The 20,201-nt window shown below is 40.3% G+C and overlaps 1 protein-coding gene across 1 annotated transcript; it reads right to left on the reverse strand.

Moving 5' to 3' along the window:
* Window positions 1–857: 857 nt before the first annotated feature.
* TNFRSF8 (TNF receptor superfamily member 8) lies at window positions 858–18,790 on the reverse strand. The gene is made up of 9 exons (XM_032201518.1): window positions 18,719–18,790; window positions 10,196–10,286; window positions 7,595–7,720; window positions 7,019–7,174; window positions 6,823–6,916; window positions 6,094–6,374; window positions 5,764–5,879; window positions 3,009–3,234; window positions 858–1,932 (listed from the first exon to the last, which is right to left on the reverse strand). The coding sequence occupies exons 1-9, from the start codon at window positions 18,788–18,790 to the stop codon at window positions 1,691–1,693; spliced, it is 1,404 nt and encodes a 467-aa protein (XP_032057409.1). The 3' UTR covers window positions 858–1,690.
* Between the last annotated feature and the right edge of the window lie 1,411 nt (window positions 18,791–20,201).

Raw genomic sequence — 20,201 nt, forward strand, 5'->3', positions numbered from 1 at the left:
CAGATCACTTACACAAGAAATATAAAAAGATAGGAACTCAGCTTGGATGCTGAGGAGGGTACAATCAAGTATTATAACGGCAACTAAGTATTGCACTAAATTCTGTAACACAAGAACTAGTGATACTCACTGAATAGAGGTCATCTTAAAAACAGTAGAAGTACTTTACACAGTGAATTGAAACTATCTGTAATCTGTTGTCACAGAGTGATTGTGGAGGAAGATTATACCAGGAAATTCAGAAGAGGTATGAAAAATTAACGGCAACAAAAGGAATTCTAAAGGCTGGGACAAACTCTTTAACAGCCTTAATCCAATTACAGCTGATGTTGCAGAAGTACAAGGAATGAAAACAGCAGATATTAACTGGGCTTATGTTCTCTCCCTGAATAGCATCTCTTACTGCCACTGTCACAGATAAAACAGTAGGTAACTTGTACTGGGAGTCTTGCTCAGGAAGGTGTTTTGTACGCCTTTACGTTCCTTTTGTTTCTTCTAAGACAAAAGACACTGAAGTTGCACAGCTGTTATTACAGTACTCTGTCCAGGGTAAAACTACAAAGCAAGTAATTGTTTTTGTGGTTCCTTTTTTTACTGTTAAGGCACACTTTGTCATCTTGCTCATTTTCCACTGTCCTGTGCAAAAACATAGTCAGCACTATTACATTTACAGTTATCAAACAAGCAGCATGAACTTTGAGAAACTGCGTAACACAAGGCAGTTGACCACAAAACCAAACAGAATTATTTTAAAGAACATATACAATTCAGTGTCACTCTGATGATTATGAGCAATTTTTCTAAAGCAAGCAGATACTGACAATGTGACAAGAAGTAATTGCTAGCCTATTTTTCAGTCCTTAATTTTTTATAGAAAAAGTTTTCCTTATTTCCCCTTTTATAGATTTCACGTTGGCCATAGTTCATTCAACATCCAAATGTTCAGCTAGTTTGGCTTCCATTAGAAGAGTCCATTTTCTGTGCTTACTAACGATTTGAAATAGTCTAGAAACATGAATCAGATGTGACAAAAATAGAAGGATTGGCCTAAAGTACAATGGACTTCAACTAGTTTTATTTGCATTCTGTTTTCCAAGCTTGTTGATCCTGTTTCCTTATGAAGTCCACAAGGCAAGAGTCCTATTTGTTAGTGAAAACTGAAATTATCATCACTTTCATTCAAGTGCGGAGACCTTAAAAAAATACTGGATGTTACAAAATCTGCGTCAAAATTGGAAGTGTTGGTAAAAGAACAGAACCAATATGTGAAACGTGGCTGGTTGTCAAGATTAACTTGGAATTATGGCCAGAATTTTAATAGCTAATAGAAGTAATCAAATGTAGGTTTCGATCCAGTCCTTCACACAGAGAAAACAAGCTGTGAAATTTGAGTTAGCATCCAGAAGTCCTCTGAATTTTGTAGCTTTGATTCAACTTTGTTTCCAGCATGATACTGGGAGAGCAAGGGAAAGAGAAAATATTTGATATGATCTACAAAGGCCAGCAGTTTGGATAATCCTCTCATTAGTTAGATGAAATAGGTTATAGTGCTCTTTGTCTGAATGTTTTTTGGTGTTTTACATGAGTTTTCAGATTGTTTAAGACACTATGTGTTTGCCTCCCTTGTTGTAGATTTCGGCTTAGTGTCACACTGGGTGTTTTTGTAGCTGCACACCTTCTTGGTGGGCTATCACTTTTCAGTGGCAGTGGTGGGGTGATGGAATTCCTTTCCCTCCTCTTCCACAGGAACCATGACATCATTCCCTGGAAAAGACTCTGTCTCCTGCTCTGGATAGTGCATCGCCAATTCCTCTTCCATGTTTTCCTGGATATCATCACTTTCACATCCTCTAGCAGCACAGTTCTTGCTACCAGGCACTTCTGAAATGGACCCCACAATAACAGTATCGGCCTTCATGATGTATATGCTTTCTGAGGAAGAAAGAAAATAGTGCTGAGCATAGGTAACAATATGGCTGTCCCTAGAGATGGTTCCTTTCCATGCAAAATTTTAACTTGTTACGCAACTTTTATTTACTTCTTTTTTTTAAAATCAGAGGTATGCATATCAAGTCTGTCACTGTGAAAACACAGAATTCACTAACCCACTAAAGCTTATGTAACTCACACATTTTGCCTATTTCTTTATCTCTTTATAATAAAAGTATTGAACATACTGAGCGATAAAGACGGCCTGCTCATTTTAAGCCACACTGTGGTTTTGGATCACTGCCATGGGGACTATGGCCATTCTAGATCAAGTAGCTCTAGCCCTCCTGTAATGAAGCTGAAGGACTACAGGAGAAAGACAGATCAGAAAAGGCAGGAAGATATTCACAAGAATCTTGTAGAAGAAACAACTAACTGGGATCTGGGGAAGATAGCTATGGATAGTTCAATGTTTATGTTCCTGCTGTTCTGAAAAGCAAAAATAACTGTATTAAAAGCAGTCCTTGGGCAAAGTTCAACACTGTACAGAAATGTAGGGAATGCTAAGAAGTTTTGGTTTTCATTTCTTTGACTACCTTGCCTCCCCAGACAGCCTTCTCTCTCCCAATTCAGGGAATTGGCATTTTGCAAAAGCCTGTTTTTTGAACTGCTTATAATAACAAAAATCTTTGCTGATCTGTGGCACTAAAAACAGAAAATACATTTTCTGCTTTTCCTTTTCCTTGTTCTTTCTGTGCTTTGTCTCCTCTTGCTCTCTAGAAAAGCATGACTGGATCCCAGCAACCCTAAGAAAACAGTTCTGGATCAGCTTAGCCATTGTAACTCCTTGGATTTGACTCACAGCAATAAATAAATAAGTAAATACATACATACATACCCCACACACATGAAATAACCCAACCCGCATATGGTAAACAACGTCAAGTGTCCAGGACCAGCTCTGTTAAGAGCTTCAGATAATTTTCCAGCTTACTAATAGTTTCAGAATGATATGTTCCTGTGGCTTAAAAATTGGAAAAAAAAAAAAAGAAAAAAGCAAAAAAAAAGGCAAGATTTACCAATTCGATTATTTGTGTGATCTCTCACTCGAGAATCGACAGGGCAATCTGGGGCATTTCCATTGCTCTGTGTCACATCAGTCAGACTCAGATCAGGACTATAAGCTTTTTCTGTGCTGGAAACCAAGTTGTTATTGGTTTCCAAAGGAAGGTTTCTTTCAATTAGCTCCTTCTCTTCTGGCCCTTGATCAGTAGTAAGCATGATCTGCAAATACAAAGAGACGAGTAGAAATAGGGTCAATGCAAAAAGAACATTGTAACAGGTCTATTGAATTCTTCTGTAGCAGCCAGAACAACATAACAGCACCACTGTCACAGGGAGTAAAAAATTTCAAAGTGTCTAACAGATAGAGGAACTTAAGTTCCTTTGAATTAGGTTCCTGTATTACTTAAGGCCATATTTAAAAATAGCATTCTTAAGCTAAATGCACAGATTTTATTTTATTTTTTGTGAGATTTGCAAGAATGTACCTTACTTCCACTGAAATCTAGTTTCCTGAACCTGAGTGGATGCTTTGGAAAATTCAACTTGCCTCGTCTGCAATTTAGATTCTGATGAACCTTTGTAAATCTGCTTATTTGTTACTCTGACTTTTTGTTGCATGTCTTATACTGCATGCTCTGTTGCAGAGCATGCTACCCTGCAATACAGTAGCAGCTGCATTATGGGGACTGAGGCTCAGTGGCACCTTTCAGCAAAGAATATAACATCAGTAAGAAAGGTAGATTCTGGAAGTAAGAATTTGAAGGGATTTGGTTCAGGAAGAACTTTAAGAAGATATTGTCCAAATTTATATACTCCCTTCAGAAGCAAAACTGGCAGAAATACATTATTTAACACTACATTAAACGGAGCCCAAGACATGAAAGTAGCAATCCCTAGTATGTCTCATCTCTGCACCTGGGGGATCACAGGTTACAGAGAAAATGACAAATAAAAAGACCTTTTTAACAGAACATTTAAAAAATATTGTTAGTTATTTACATTGGAAAAGAAAGGGATCTGTTTCGGAATACCATTCACCAGATCAGAACCTGCAATGGAAAGAAGAAAAATTATCAGAAGAGAATTCACAGCAATCACAAGAACATTAATATTTTCTCTGAAATATCACCCACCCATGTCCTAAACTACTCTACAACCTAACTCACCTGTATCTTTCTTTCTTTACCACTGAGGACACACTTCCATGGTAGGGGTGAGGTGAAGCAGTGACACATTGCTGCCAACCATGTGAGGTCCTATCACTTTCCACACACCAAAACTGGTGTTCACCTAATCACATGATGAACTGATTAAGCTTTCTAAAGAAGCAGAAGACTGTCTTATCAAAATAAATAAATCAAAAAATAAAAAGTGAATAGCTTTCTACTGGATTAACAAGTTGCATCAGGTCATTGTGTGGTCAGTAATACAAAGAAGGTGGGATTTTATGCAAGGGTGGAGGAAGGGAACACTGGGGAAAGAAGGGAGCTGAGAAAAAGGGAGTGTTCAGCATCCTTTTACAATACCATGAAGCTAGACAGGCTCGGGCCTACTAATTTAGCTCTGACATGCATCCACCTTTATTCTCAACATCAACTCTATAATGCTGCAGAGCACCAGTTCCTAATGTGTAAAGCAAATCAGGAAGCAACAATTCCACTTTGAGAAAGTTGAGCTCATGTGAGAGGTGTTAAATCATATTCCTGGATAAATGAGTGGAAAATGCTCTGATGTATGGTGATCAGAAATATCTACCACAATAGACGAGAATAGAGCAGTCAGTGGAAGTGGAAATGCTAAGAGGGGATTAGTTAATTAAGCAAAATGGCTGTAATCCAGGAGATATATATAGATTCCTATGGCTAACGTCCACTTTTTTGGGAACACATCTCCCATATTTGAGTGCACAGAAATGAACCTGACATTTTTCCAGCAAAGCCTCCCCACACTGCTGCATCACCCAGTCACTCAGGTGCAATGGGAAAAAATTGCCATCTAGTGGCTTGTCATATTCACAGCAGTACTTGCCTGCACAGGACTGGCCTTTTGCATATCTACAGGTACATTCATTTGACTTAAATTGGTTCCATGTTTTAAAGTTTCATAAATTAAAACTCCATATTAAGACTAGCCATTTATTCTTTAATCATATGTATTACAATCTCTGGTCAGTCAGTCACTCACCGTCAGATCTGATCCTGGATTTGTGTGAAGTGAGATGTGCTGATAAAATAAAACATTCATTTAACAAAACTCATCGTGGAGCACAGGGACTATAACAGGTTTACCACACCCACAAGGCCTACAAGCAACCTACAAATTGCACATCCTGCTTTCTATTAAAGAGGGAATGTAGTTATGCAGGCACACCCCACATGCAACTCTACGCAAAGCTACAGAGAGTCACAATCAGTAAACAGGTTCCAAGTCCAGCCCACTCCCAGGAAGCTGAAAATACTCACAAAAGACTTCAGGCATCATTTAATATTGATTTTTATATTAATATGTTTGCGCTGAGAGAAAAAAATCACCCATTACCATTTCCCCACCCAGCTTTTCGCATCTTCCTCCATAAACTAACAGCTGTTTCAGTCTTTTTCTAAGGTTCTCCAACGTATTGCACAGATTGCCTAGAACATTTGGCCTGTCTTCACCAGGTGCTTGTAAATATCATCTCCCCTACTGGCCTCCACAAAGTTTTAGGATATTATAGTTCCCAGGTGGCATGTCCTTGGAGGTTAAACAGCATGCTATGTGTTACAGCTTTAAAAACTCACGTTTTCCTTTGAGGATGAGGATTCGTTTCTTGCACATCTTCCATTTCCAAAACAACAGCATGCCCACCAGTAGCAGCATCACAGAGAAAACCACTCCCCAAACAAGACCTACTGCTCAGAAGGGGAAAAGGAGGACAGTGATTTCAAGAAGAGGCAGAGTGCTGCCTTTTCTGTCAGCACTGCCTACTTTCAGCAGATCTGTGTGTTTGATGGATATAATTTTAAAAGTCATAAGGGTTTTGCAGGAAGCTCTCACATAAAAATTGTTTTTACTAAAGATACGTACAAGTAAAATATGCTAGAAAGAGTAAATCTTCGTTACCTCCTGTTGTTGTCTCCCCCTTGTCTGAGGTGGGAAGAGTACCAGCCGGAGCATTCTCCTTGGGAGTAGAACTGGGGTTTTCAGTTGTTGCAGCACTTAAAAGAGCACTAGAAATAGTGACCAAGTTTGCCTCAAGCCTCAGTAGGTCAGAGTTATTTGTTTCATTGCTGAATCTGGTGGAGAAAGTGCCTGGGGTGAGGTAGGTGGGCAACTGGTCCAGGCAAACCTCATCATGTGTGGCATTTCCTTTGCTTTGTGCTACTTTGTTTAACTTGGCACAGCTAGGGAATGAAAGAGAGAACAGTGTATCAGCACTGACAGAAAATGCTCTGATATATGCTAAGGTGTTCTATACAGCAAACATCACTTTGGTCATTTTTGTACCATGTGCATTTATTGCTTTTGGTCAGGAAGTCATTAACTTCCACCTCACCTCTGTGGCACTGATTCTTAACCTGGATGCCAACCTGAAAATCACTTGTGCATATAAACTAACCATACGCAGAGAGCAGAAAATGAGGCAAGGGAGAGTCCTTCCTTCCTTCAGTATCGAGCTGTGCAACAAGCATAACGAGGGGCCTTCAAAACTCTGCACATAGGCTCAAAGCTATCCCATTGCCTCTAAAATGAATTTGTATACTTTGCACCAGAAGAAGTGACAGGAGTCCCTTTGGGTCTTTTATTAGCTTCAGCTAATCAGTTAAACACTTCAAAAAGCTATGGACTTACTCAGTATGGGGCTTGCAGATGTCAGTGCTGGAGGTTTGGTCAGAGAAGGTCCCAGGGGGGCATTCTTCACAAGCAACATCAGTTGTTGAGGTGCCTGAATGAAAACAATGACTGATGACTGACTAACCAAAATGCCATAGGTCCAGGACTATGGCCAAGATCAGAAAAGACAAACTAGATAGGGAGGAATTCCTACCTCTGACTTTGACTCCAAAACCAGGCTTGCAAGCAGTGTGCTGCTGGCATCGCATGCAGGTGTACTTAACAGCAGTCTGACAGAACAGACCTGGTCGGCACTCACACACGCGGCTAGAATTGAAGGAGCAGGGCACTTTCTCCACAAGGTCAGATTCTGCAGGAAAGAAACAGATGGAGTAGCAAACAATCACCCTGCAAGGGAAAGGCAAAGCAGGAGGCAAAGCTGAGCAACACCATTTCAAAGGCTTGGGAAGCAGAACGGGCTGCTGGCACTCTTTGCGATGGCAATTTAAATCATGCACAACTGGACAAAGCTGTAGACAACAGTTTGTAATAGAAGATGGAAAGCAGAAATCAGACTTGGATGGCATTAGATGCCAGAATTTTCAGGCAGTCCCAGGCCAAACAAGAAGTGGTACTCGTTATGTGCAAGGTAGCATTCTGCTCTCTAGAGCAGTAGCCAAGGACAGATAACTTTGCTGCTGGAAATTCTAAATTAATAAAATGCTAATAAAGAGAATATTTAGAGTGGCTCTAATAGTAAAGTATGCGTGATAAAAAGTAAATCAAATACCTTTTGTACATGACACACAAGCATCACAATGTGGCTTTTGGGATTCTTCGTTCAGATATTGTTCAGGTCCACATCTCATGCAGTCTTCAGCTGGGTCCATGGGACAGGCTTTCCTTTTAGCATACCCTGGAGAAAGAAAAACAAAATGTGAAGGATACCTGTTCAGAAACCTCCCCAGTTTTCATGCCCATTTCACTGGGGCGGGGGTGTGTGAGTGAATAGCTGTGTGGTGCTTAGCTGCCTGTAAGGTTAAACCACAACGGTAAGGAAAAGTGACAGCTGCAGAAGCAAAAGGAAAAGCTAAAACAGCAACATAAAGATAGGCAGAGTTGAATGTTTCATGGGTAGTAAACAGGAGAGAAATATATCCCACTTTCAGCACCAGACTGCATCACTCAGTTGTAAAGGGTTAATTAACCACAGGCATGGAAGACCTGGCAGGAAAATAACTCACCTACTATTTGCTTTGGCAAGCATGGTGTGGGAGTATAAGTAAAACCAGCTATGTTATATTTGGCCCTACAAATATGACCAGACAAGCTTAAAACACATCACTCATACTTCCTCAAAACTACTTGTCTGAGATTTCCTTTTGAAGGTTGGGGACGATTGCTGGAGTGGTCTGAATCTCAGCACTCAAGCTGCAGGCAAGTTACCTCCACGTGTGTGTTATTTCCTTCCTCCTCCCACAATGTCCCAAAAGCTTGAACTATAGTTATTTGAGACTTCCTGTACACATGAAACAGCAAATTTCCCCCTCTCTTGGGGGATGTGTGCCCCAAGTAGACAAGCTCTGAAGCTTGTCCAGTCATATCTTCTGGTACTGTCCTTCACTGTGTTAATAGCTCAACAACCAGATCAAAGCCCAAGCAGAAGGAATACCAGCTGCAATTGTATGTACAGAAAAATGTACTGGAAGTAAGTAGACGAAACAAGTGTTTTCCTTTTTAGAATACGTGTGTTCATTCATTCCTGAGGATTTGCTGTTAACTGTGAGGAGGAAATGATCTTCAGTGTTGAATGCAATACTATCTCATAGAGTTAGATATCTGATTTAGAGTCTAAAAGCAAAAACAACAACAACAGCCCCCAGAACAACAATAACAAGAAAAGATAAAAGGTAAAATATAAACAAAATAAACAGAAGAAAGGTGCAACATTATTATTTCATGTGAAAGTCTCTATTCCTCCCTTTGAGAGGGGGCTTTTTTCTGTTCTGTGATGAACAGAAAGACAACGTTCTTCTGGTGTCCAAGGTATGAAGTGTCATTTTACCTGAAGAATTAAGCACCTGAGAAAAATGTGGCAATTGTAGAAATCAATTAGAATTATCTTATGAGGTTTGGTTTAAAGTTTATATTGAAATTGAGCTTGAAATTAACTTTGAAACAGATGATTTGGCTTACACTTGAGCCAGTGTGCTCAGATGGAAAGCTCTACATCTGTAGGTTGGAACACCAAGGAAAGTAAAGCCAGACTGCATCAAGACTCTAATACATCCACTTGGAGTAAATGGAATTTTAGAAAAGCTACTCTTTGCAACGAGAAGTTGAGTTAGTAGCAGATATGAATGTGTTATTGTCTGAAGGAGTAGCGGAAGATTAAAATGAAAAAAGATTCTTATAAGTTTTTGTTGTAAAGGAGACCCTGGAGGATGGCAAAAGATGTCTGAGACAGACATTAGGATTTGCAAAGTATGGTTTTAAAGGAGAAAAGAGCTTCTTTGCTTGGAACTGGCTCAGAGTCCTTGCCCCTTTTCCTTTTTTACAGGACCAGTTTCTCCATCCCTTGGTCTTGCTTTCTCATACATTTTCTGAATGATTCTAGTGATGTGCCCAGAAGCAATACAGGATGTCCCTAGCATGCAAATGCTAGCAACCAAGCACCAAACCTCTCTGTATTATTAGAGCACATATAAATGTCAAGAATTTCCTTTCCAAAAAAAGAAAGAGAGAAGAGAGAGAGAGAGAGAGAGAGAGAGAGAGAGAAGAGAAAACATTTCTGAAAGAAGAGACTGATGATGGTGAAGTACCATCAAATGTCCCACCCACAGCGTTTCAGACGTTTCCAGAACCCTTGTCTCTCTAAGATGTTTCCTGCTTCTGAGCTCATATGCCTCCGACTCACAGCTAGCATCTGGCAAAGCTCACTCTGTCCCCTGATGAGTGAATGTTCCATTCCTCATGTGAGATGCTTTCTAAACTGGTTTGAATATTAGGACAATGACAGATTTTCTGCACAATCACTTTATACTTTGTGTCTCTGATCAGAAACATCTTCAGCCTAATATCATTACGCTACTTCATACCCTGAGGCAAACTGAAATTAATTCTTACACCTGCTACTTCTAGCTACTTCTGAGTGTCAATCAACTAAAAAAATAATAATTGCAAGTTATCTTGTTTGCAATTTAGACTGCTTGAATGCAGACTGAACAGGAGCAGGGAAGTGGAGAACAAATTCCTATCTGGATCCACACCAGATCATGGTTCACAAAATTGCACTTCAGGGTCAAAACGCAATTCTGCAGATATACCCAGTTCATACTACGTCTATGAGAAAGGCTCCATGTTAATTTGACTGCATCATAAACATACTGACCTGAGGGGCACCGGTAACAGCACCTTTGTAAAGTTTCATCATAGAACCAATTCTTGTGTGTATCACAGGAACGAGATGAGGTGAGCGATGGCTAGAAATTTAAACAGAAAAGACACAATTAGAAAACAATTAGGGCAGATCCAGCACTGGTCTCGAATTATGGTGACTACAAATGGTAGGGAAAAGCCTACAGATTTTTGACAATTCAACCATCCTCTAAAACATCTAGATAACTGCTGTCCATAAAGTTAAGCAAATATTGTAATATTCAGTGTATTTAGCAATGATCCAGTATGTATCTTCACTTAGCGGGCTCTTTTCTCTGAAAGTGATTCAAACATACGGAATGAATACTGTGGCCTGACCTTTTCATCAAGCATTTCAGAGCTGAGAAATTAACTCCTTGTTTCATGCAATAAAATGTGTAGTGGCATTGCTCTACCAAAATGTTTTTCAGCCAGTGCTCTAGACACTCTTTGAAACTTAGGTACAAGATAGTAAAGCTTACCAAGGTAAGTTTGTGTAGCAGTCTACCTCTCCTTTAAAAACCTTGTTGCAGTTAACAGATGAAAAAAGGCTAAAAATCACTGTCCTTAAAATGATCCCATCTTGACTTAAAAACTTTTTAGAAAATAAAAAACAGAATCCCCAAATATCTGTAATAGATTTCCAGCTCTGCACAGAAATGAGAAGTGGTGCCATAGTGAACATCACCTAAGGCTAGCTAAATTGGCTGTAACCCACAAAGCTCATTCTTTATATTTGCAGTTGTTCCTATATTGGTTATTCATATCCTGTCATGTTTGTTAACCCTACACATCTGTACTTCTAGGCATCTTTGAATCTGTGTTTTCATACTTCTTCCTGTTTGTTTCCCCTACTGTGCTTAGCTGCTCTCACACTATTTATCAATGCAGCAAACAAATCTTTCGGTTCAGTTATTTATCCACTCATAACATCTGAGTTTAGCAACCTAAAGATATGTTTACTGTAAATCAATACATTGTCTCACTTTTCATCTGGGGACAAATCCTACACTAAGAACAGGTGGGTTTTGCCTTGGTAATAAAGCTACAAATATTTATTCACACAGTGAAGCCCTTATTCAAATAATTAATCCCACTTCTTTTGTGAGTGAAGGTTTTCACGAGCAACCCTCAATTTGATTACATAACTGATACTTGTTTAGATTAAAAATAAAAAAAGCCACAACAGTTCTAATATTAGCTTAGAAAAAATCACTCTGCTCTGAACTGTACCAAAAAGCAGAGAATAAGGCTTCATTTGCATACAGCAGGGTGACTATGGACTGTGGGAAATTACAGCACTACAGGTTTTCTGATGAGAAAGTCTGATTTTTGAATTTGGCATCTCCCCTAATAATCCCCTACAAATATTGGTATCTGATAATTTCATTTTCATTATTTGCTGCAAGATATAACCGGCAACTTTTTTTCTGTAAAGACTGAATCAGCAGATTCTCCAGAGATTTTCCCACAGGATACTGGTAGGACAGTTAACAAATATTTTAAGAAATGTACATCCCACCTTCTGAAGGTGAATTTCCCACCAGCCTCAAAAAGAATACCTAGTGTCTCCTACTGCCTTTGTATGCCGTGCAGAATCTTACTAACTGATCTCAAAACCACAGTCTCCTGTTTAACATGTTGTTCTTTTCATGGCTGGACCATAAGCAAATAAATAAATAAATCAGTTAAATAACTTGCCCCAAGTTGTATGAGAAAACAGGAACTTTCAGTCGAGGAGGAAATTAACAGAAGTACAAGAAATAGAAACACACTGAAACCATTAAATTTCGTTGAGCTCTGATAACAGAACTGAGAAATCCTGCCTCACATATGTGCACTAACCACGAGGCCACAGAGCCTCCCTACAAAGCGCTTTTTTCTACCTTACTGTACGGGGGAAATAGCAGAGATCTGGTTGCTCAGCCCGACTCAGGTCAAGTTGACACATGTGTACCCTGTATTTGTCTTTTCTTAAGAGGAAGCCTCAGACTATAGGAAAAGGAAGTGGAATCTCCTTTCATCGGCGTGTAGAAGCACCCCGGTTAGCCAGCCATCTAAGACTAAATTAAATAACAGGAAATGACACAGTGAGACCAGTCACACTTACACACAGGATTATTTAGGAGTCATTTCAGGGGTATGAAGTGGACTGACTAGTTTTACAGAGAAAACTTAAGAAACAACAGCATCCTTGCTATATGTAAATTATCCCGGATTAATTTCTCTTTAAGATCTGTAAAACACTACCACAAAAAACTGATCTTCTCTTCCTTGCTCTACTAGAAAACCAACTCTGGCTTCAAATGATGCTGAACTTTAAATCAGAATGGGGACACAATTCTTGAATGATATAAACATGTAAACCTACAGCATATAAACTTACAGATCGTGTAATTGCCTCTTTAGGGGGCTAAAGGAATAATCTCTGCCTACAAGTGTGACTGAAGAGCTGCTTTTTAAAAAGTGATCCTGACTAAAATACTGAAATCCTGAGCTGAGGACAAGACGCAGCTCATAGGTAATGTGGTGCAAACCGGGATTATGAATTTTCCCCTGATGCTAGCGCTGGGATAAATTACTGCCTGAATTACATGTAACTACTGCACAATTATGTAAATATGCATATGAAAGTCCTCAACAATTTTTTTCCTTCCACAAGAGGGCAGCTATATACTACAGCCTACTAGATACTCCGTAACGTACTCCATAACACCTGTAGCTTCACAACAAATGCTGCTGTGAAGCATCCAGTTAAAAACACAGCTCTGCAGCCACCTGTACAAGGCAACCCCAAGGTGTTCTGCTGTAAAAGGTCATTTTAACAAATCATAACATGCACAATTCTATGTCTGAGAAACCACCTTCTGAGCCCACCACTTCTAATTCACAGCTACCTGCAAAATGTCTTTTGTAAACTCAATTTGAAATTTTCATGTCTCATATAGAATAAAAAAATCTTTCCATAAGACCACTCTCCACCCTAAACTCCCATGAGTTTGTGGAGGAATTAAACAAATCAGTGCCCAAAGAACATGCCTTGAACGAATGGCAGAGGTGAATGGCCAAGGTCTCAAAAGATGCCAGTCTTCCATAAAATGATGATGCCATCTAAGTTTCTAAACAGATCTGACTGATTAGGCTACATTTGGGAAAAAGTTAAGAAATGTCAGCCATAAAAAGATAATGTAATAGTTTTATTTTTCTGTGTGTAATCAATGTCAGAGTAATAAGTGAACTAAAATGAAAGGTAGCAAGCTAAACATATGTAGAAAGGGAAGAAAAATATGCATTATTAGTGGGTAGCAAAAGGCCAGAACTGAGGTAAGTTACCCACTCAGTGACTGAATATGTAAATTACCTCAGTTTCACCACCTGTAACTACTCTTCCCACATGCAAAATACCACGTCTTATATCTCTTCTACAGTTAGGGTGCAAGTTTGCAGTAGGAAGTTAGCTTGTTTGACTTCTGAGATTTTGATGAGCTCAGGAGCTCAAATTAGGAAGAGATTGCTGGAAACAATTCAACAAGAAGCACAGGGGATTCTGGATTGCAGCTTTACCAGCCTCTCTCCCTCTCTCCCTTCATGATTCAGTACTTCTGGAAAGCTGCATGTTCTTGATTTGACCAGTATCTTAAATCCTTAGATCACTCTGCAGGAAGATTCAAAGTGATAGGACTAATGTGTTGTGTTGTTGTTTTTTTTTTTTTTGGTGGTGGAGGGTTTTTTTGTTGGTGGTGGGTTTTTTTGTTGTGTTTTGTTTTTGGTTTTTTTTGGTTCTTGGGGGCAGAAGGGGTGGTTCATTCCTCAACTGTTGGCTGCTTCTTAATGGCAGAAATCTAGACTTCAACCACCTAATCCATCCGAATTTGTAAGGGCTGCAAAATACTTACTGCATGTTTCTTTCACTGTTCCAGGACAGAATGCATAATGCCAGTCACCATTAGCGCTGAAAACACTTCTTATCCTGCTAGTAGTTCAATTGCTAAGGTGAAGCCAACGCCTATTAGGCTACATTAGTTTACTACAGCAGAACTTATACCTTGTGTTCTCTCAAGCTTTTCCAGTGGAACAGAAAACCATCTGTCCAGTCCAAAGTGGGTAAGCAATTTTCTCAGAAGTTGTCCTGTTACACTGCAGCTATAAAGGAATCTGGTGACGGCAAATACTGATTCTTTTTAGGTGAGGGAAATTCTGAGGAAAATTCCCACCAGTGGCAGCAGCATTGATCTCCCCAGCATACATACTGAGGCTAGACCTGTTTTGAGCTGCGTTACCAACAGCTGCAGCTGTGAGAGTCTGCTCTGCTGGGTTTCCAGAATTGTGACTGAGTTGATGGTAGCCATTAAAGAAAATGTCCCTCTTATCATGCCTTAATCAGAACAGGCATCACCTAAAAGAAGGGAAGGAATCATGAGGACACTGAGGAGAAAAGGGAAAAACTCATGTAAAAAGTGGTGCTTTATAATACGAGAGCTCAAGAATGTGACATGGGAAAGAAAAGTGCATTATACATTCACTGCTCTCCTTGCCAACAGAAACCTTAGCATTAAGACATTTCTGGTATATTTCTGGTGCTATTTCCCCTGGCTCCAAAACACTTTTAGAAATAGTCAATTAGTCAGCGAGAAGAGATTCACTTAATCATTTTTGTTTCTTAATGCTTATTTTGTGGGAAGAATGTGGATGTGATAGTTCCCACCTTTTCCTGGAATGCCTAGAAACCCCGAAGAATGTGGTATAATTCATATTCATCAGCAACTAGGTTGTGGCTTTGCTTCATCAAGGAAACCTCCACTAAGTTTTACAGAACAAAGAGAAGTTACTGTCCTCATTTCTGCAAGGGCAGAATTCTGCAATATCACATTTCGCAAGACAGACAGAAACAGGACTCAGCATCTTTACCCAGAGAAATTCAAAATCCTAGCACAATTTCACTTTTTAAGGCAGCATCTGTGACACCTTCTAGTGTTCCCCGAAAAACAGGGAAGCAAACAGTTCAGAAGAAACACTAAGTTTTATCCCAATGATATGTAGTATTGTCCAACAGTCAAAAAGCCATGTATATAAATACGCCATTGGAATCTTTCAAATCCTTATATCCTGCCTGGCCCGTACCTGTAATCTGGGAGTAAAATCAACCAGTGAGAGAAAAAAAAACAAACAACCACCACACCTCTATCTCTACTTGTAAAGTTCTTTTAGTATGTATGTAAAATACTAAAACTTTAACATTCAAGAAAGATCACAGCAGTATTGGGGGCTGGGGGTGAGGAATCCTACATTGATGGAGAGCAGGTCTTTGTGCTTCCTGCTGCTTGAGTAAACTGTATGAATGGATCTGTGCTAAGAATGGGCCAGCAACGTGGAAATACATGTCTACTGCAATTATGCTAATCCTGTTAATCTCTTTGCCATCCCAGGATGCAATCCCACTTCCTCTCTTGCTTTTTACACACGTTTTCCTTCCCCTCTAACTCCATGACTGTTTAAGGCAGGCCAACTATGTTTTCAGAGCGTGAATCAGTTGTAGGAGCTGATTTGAATGAAAACTGCTGTTAGAATTGGTGAAGTTGGATTTTCAGAGGGTTACTGCAGTGGAACAATGCACCCTGTGGCTGCACATTCATTTCACTCAGGGCAGGAGAGTCGGTGGCATTGTGTAGCCAGGAGCAGGGCCTCCCCTTTGCGTGACTGTTGTTGTGCACACACGCACCATGAAACCTCGCGGATATAATTTCTGGATCTGCTATATCAGAATTCTTTTGATCTGGATTGGACTTGAGGACACAGTGTAGAGTTACTGCGTCTTTATGACAGTTGTAGAAGAACAGATAAATATTTGAACAAGAAGGTAAGCTGTTACAGTAAACAAGTGCCGGTGTAGCAGAAAGCCTACCACAGTGATGTTAACCCATTCACATTTTTGGAACAAACTTGAACAAGCCACACGTCTCTATCAGGTTAGTACTTTGTGCCTGCTTTTGCTCCAATACCAGGAGCTCTTCAATTCAGTTTAGCATCCGGTTAAATTGGAGGGAGATAGAGACTGAATTTCATGAACCCTCCTATGACTGCAGTCAAAGAAAGGTACCTGATTTAGCATGAGCTGGAATACGTTTTCCAAAAGAAAAGACTACAGTTCATAACAGTTTGGACTGCTCTACAAAGGGATGGCCAGGGATCCCTTGGCCTTGTTCTTTCATTGAGCCATCAGGCCAACCCCCCTTCACCACTGCCTTTCTTTTTTTTGGCTTTCTTTAAAATGCTTCTAATTAAGGCCTCCTAATAATAAAAACCCCACAGACATATTTGATACAAAGCATTTTCCTTTTTCAGTGTTTATTTTTGAGAATTTCTTTTAGAAAATATACTTTTTGGGGGTCTTCTCACTATCCTTGAAACTACAAACACATTTGCTATTTCAATTTAAGTAATGGCCATTGCAAAGACGGTGCTGAATTCAGTGGGCTACTCTACAATTCAGTCAGGGTAAGGTTTGACTCATTTATTTATGGTCTTTTGAGCTCATAGAGAAAAAGTGATGGTGAGGCAGAGCAAGAAATCAGCTTGCTACAAATAAGCTGTAAGTCAGAAAGAAAGCATATTACGGTAAAAAAAAAAAAAAAAAAGTTATCAGTATTGGCTGTTCTAGAACTGAGTAATACTGTAGCAAAACAGTTGACTCCCTTTCAAGCTTCTAACCAAATTCTGATAGTATGAAAGAAAGAAGCTGATAATCTAAGACTTCAGGTAGTCAAGCTTTATGCTCAACAGAAGAGACATGAACAAGTGAGAGCTAACTGAAAATTAAAATAACCAAATCCCAAACTGCAGGTTGATCTGAGGTGGAATATGGTTTAAAATACAACCAGTAAGCTGTGACTTGCTTGCATTACATAGTATCACTTGTATTCCACTAGCAGCAAAAGCCAAGTTTGCTGTGATTGATGCAATAAAGATAGCGAGAAGCCAACTGCTTATCCCACCAAGATCTACGTACTTATTCCAGATAACTGGTGATTTTGTTATGAGTTTGAAAGTTGACAGTGAGTATTAGAAAACCAAATTTTCTCTCTGCCCTTTTCATTTCGTGAACAAAACTCTTGACATCATTTTTGACAAGTGATGTCAAATGCACAAATGCCATTTTTTTTTCTAGCACCTTTCTCCTAAAGCAGTTAGCATTCAGCAGACTAGACAAATTAATCTGAATGTCCTCCTAGGTACTTGTCAGATGAGTAAAGACTGCAGGCTGTAATCCTGTAGAACAGAGGGATTGATGTACTTCAGGATGGAGATGGAGGCAGGGCAGATAAACCAGAGCAAAGTAGAGCAAGCTTGCCATGTGGGAGGGGAATTTACGGCTAAAGACACCAGGGCAAACTCCTACTCTTACCAAAAGAGTCACGAGGAGCCTTTTCAAACATCTATGAAAAGGATGCAGACTTGGTTACTTTCAAAGATCTAACTGGAGTCAGTTTCTTGCCAAAAATCTCCTGTGATATAGCCCATGCGATGTGCTATATCATTCATTTACAATACACAGACAAGTGTCTTAAGCTAGGATAGGTTTATATTTCCAGTGCAAGGGAAATGGCCAATTTCAGGATCCAACCCAGCAGGCAATAAGCTACCTACTGACTTTACCTATGCAAAGAGCCTCTGTGACTGACCTTTTTCTTTTTCTCATGCGTGCATAAGTGTCAGCCACGGAAACCACCTGGATTTATGCCAGGCACCAAGGGCTCGTTGCCATATGATCCACTGGGGAGGAAGCAGAGGAGGGGTAAGGAGGGCGGAATGGGGGAACAAATGCACAAGAGACGATATGATCTGAGCAGGAACCTATCTTGCACCTACAGCATCAGCTGAGTGTGACTAGTGGGCTATGTCTATTTTATCTCAATTTGATAGCCCATTCATGGGGAAGTCAGTGTCAGAGGGGTGGGTGGGTGTAAAGAGGAAGGTATTTTGCTGTTTTGTTTGCCTCTACACCTTTCACTTTGCCAGCCCTGACTCACAGTAGCAAAGCAAAAGCCCGCCAAGCCAAGTTCTGCAGGCAATCTGCCTGAGAGCACCTGGCACTCTGGGCAAAAGTAAAAGTGATTCACCCAAAACAAATGAGAGCAGTCCTCCATCCCTAGATGAAATCTTTCTCATTTCCTAGCTGTGACATGCCTGGAGGTGCAGTGACATGCCTGGAGGTGCAGTAACACTAGCAATGCCAAGAAAACGTGCAAATCACAGCTGTCTATCCCCTGGTTCTGCCTGCAGGGTTCCCAGAGAGGACAAACTCTCCTGGCTGCTTTGGGACAGCTCTGCTTTATACCTTTATCACCCTGTGTTGCACATAGCCTGTTTCTACACATACCTACTACCCTGCATACAGGTAGTGGGCAGAATTGCCCTGCATCCCAGGGTTGCCCCAAATCTCTCCTAGGTCCTATTTAGTCCACCAGGGCTGCAGGATCCTGATAGCACCCTGCCTTACCTGTGGGGCTCCCTGGATATCCTGAAGAAGCAGCAGGAGCCACAGTCCCGGTACAAGGCTGCAAGAAGCCATCTGCAGTGGCATTAGCTTTCCTGAGCTCCCAGCATCGCAGGTCAGACAGACATGTTGCTTCTCCTGAAGTCTGCAGTCTTCCCAGGGTCCAGCCCAGCCTTGCTCAGTGTCTGCTTTCTCAGTCCAGAATCACTCCAGCTGTTCAAGACATGCAGGCAACAGACTTTGAGACTCAATCACACCGAGAAAACAATTTGGAAGAAAGGGGCTGCCCAAGAAAGTAAAGTAAAATTAAAAAAAAAAAAAAAAAAAGCACACACAAAACAAAACCACGTCAATCACTAGCCCCAGAGCTGTCGGGTTTCTAAGTCAGTTGCATGCATCAAGGTTGTCATCTGGGGACGTGGCTGGCTGCGCAGAAACACGGACTCCTGAGTCATCTACGCTGCCCCCAGCGAGCACTTCACCTCCCCAGAGCCAGGCATGAGTCCAAGCCCTGCCCTGTCCACGCTCTCAGAACTGCAACCAAGACTCAAAAGAGTTCTCAGTAAGAAACACACTCAGTAGTTCAGTACAGTCATTTTGTTCCTGTTTGAATGAGCATGTGAAAACTCACAACCACCTGGGGTTACTCAGTGAAGGTTTAGGCTTTGCATGTTGCAATTTGAACACCAACATACTGCAGAGCTACCTCTTGAGAATACATCTTTGAGCATCCAGTCCCACTTGAGATCAATTCCTGCTACTGACAGTCAACCCTTGGACTGATACCTGTCATTTCGGCTCCTTGCTTTGCTATTCTGGAAAACGCTTTGTGGCTCTGATGCCTGGAAAGATTTCAGTTGGTTTAAGGTGTCATGCAGGTTTCTTATCTGCCCTAAAAGTTTTGTCAAAAGTAAAAGTCAGCCACTTCAAAAAAGGGCAGCCTGCCTTGAAAACCTTTCTGAGGTGCCTGGGAAAACAATGAAAATTTGTATTCTCACACCCATGTTTTCTTTTGGGTTCTTCTCACCCTTATCACCACAAAGAAAAAGAAAAATGAGAAAAGACTGAAAGTAGGATAATTGATGATTTTCTTAAAGCTGCCCCCATGCCACCACAACAGAATACTAAGGATGAGAGCATGCCACAGGGCCCCTAGGATGATGTAAATATCTTTAATTCACAGTCTAACCCTTTTTAAACATCTGCCTCTATTTCAGTCTCAAAAATAGCATCCTACAAAAAACAGGCATTTTCAGAGTGCTGTGTGACACACACTTTTAGATCTACCCACCTTTCATCATTTTATCAGCTTACTTCTAAATTTCTAAGCTCTCTAATCTATAAAAGCTGATTGTGGTATATACACCTTTGCAGTCTAGAGACAACTAAATATTTAAAAGTCCATATATTACACTCTTCTTTTTCCTAATTAAATAATGGACTAGAAAATATGTTAATTTTGTGCAATATTATGCCATTAGGCAAT

This window comes from Aythya fuligula, chromosome 21, assembly GCF_009819795.1.
Source record: "Aythya fuligula isolate bAytFul2 chromosome 21, bAytFul2.pri, whole genome shotgun sequence".
Classification (NCBI taxonomy): Eukaryota; Metazoa; Chordata; class Aves; order Anseriformes; family Anatidae; genus Aythya; species Aythya fuligula.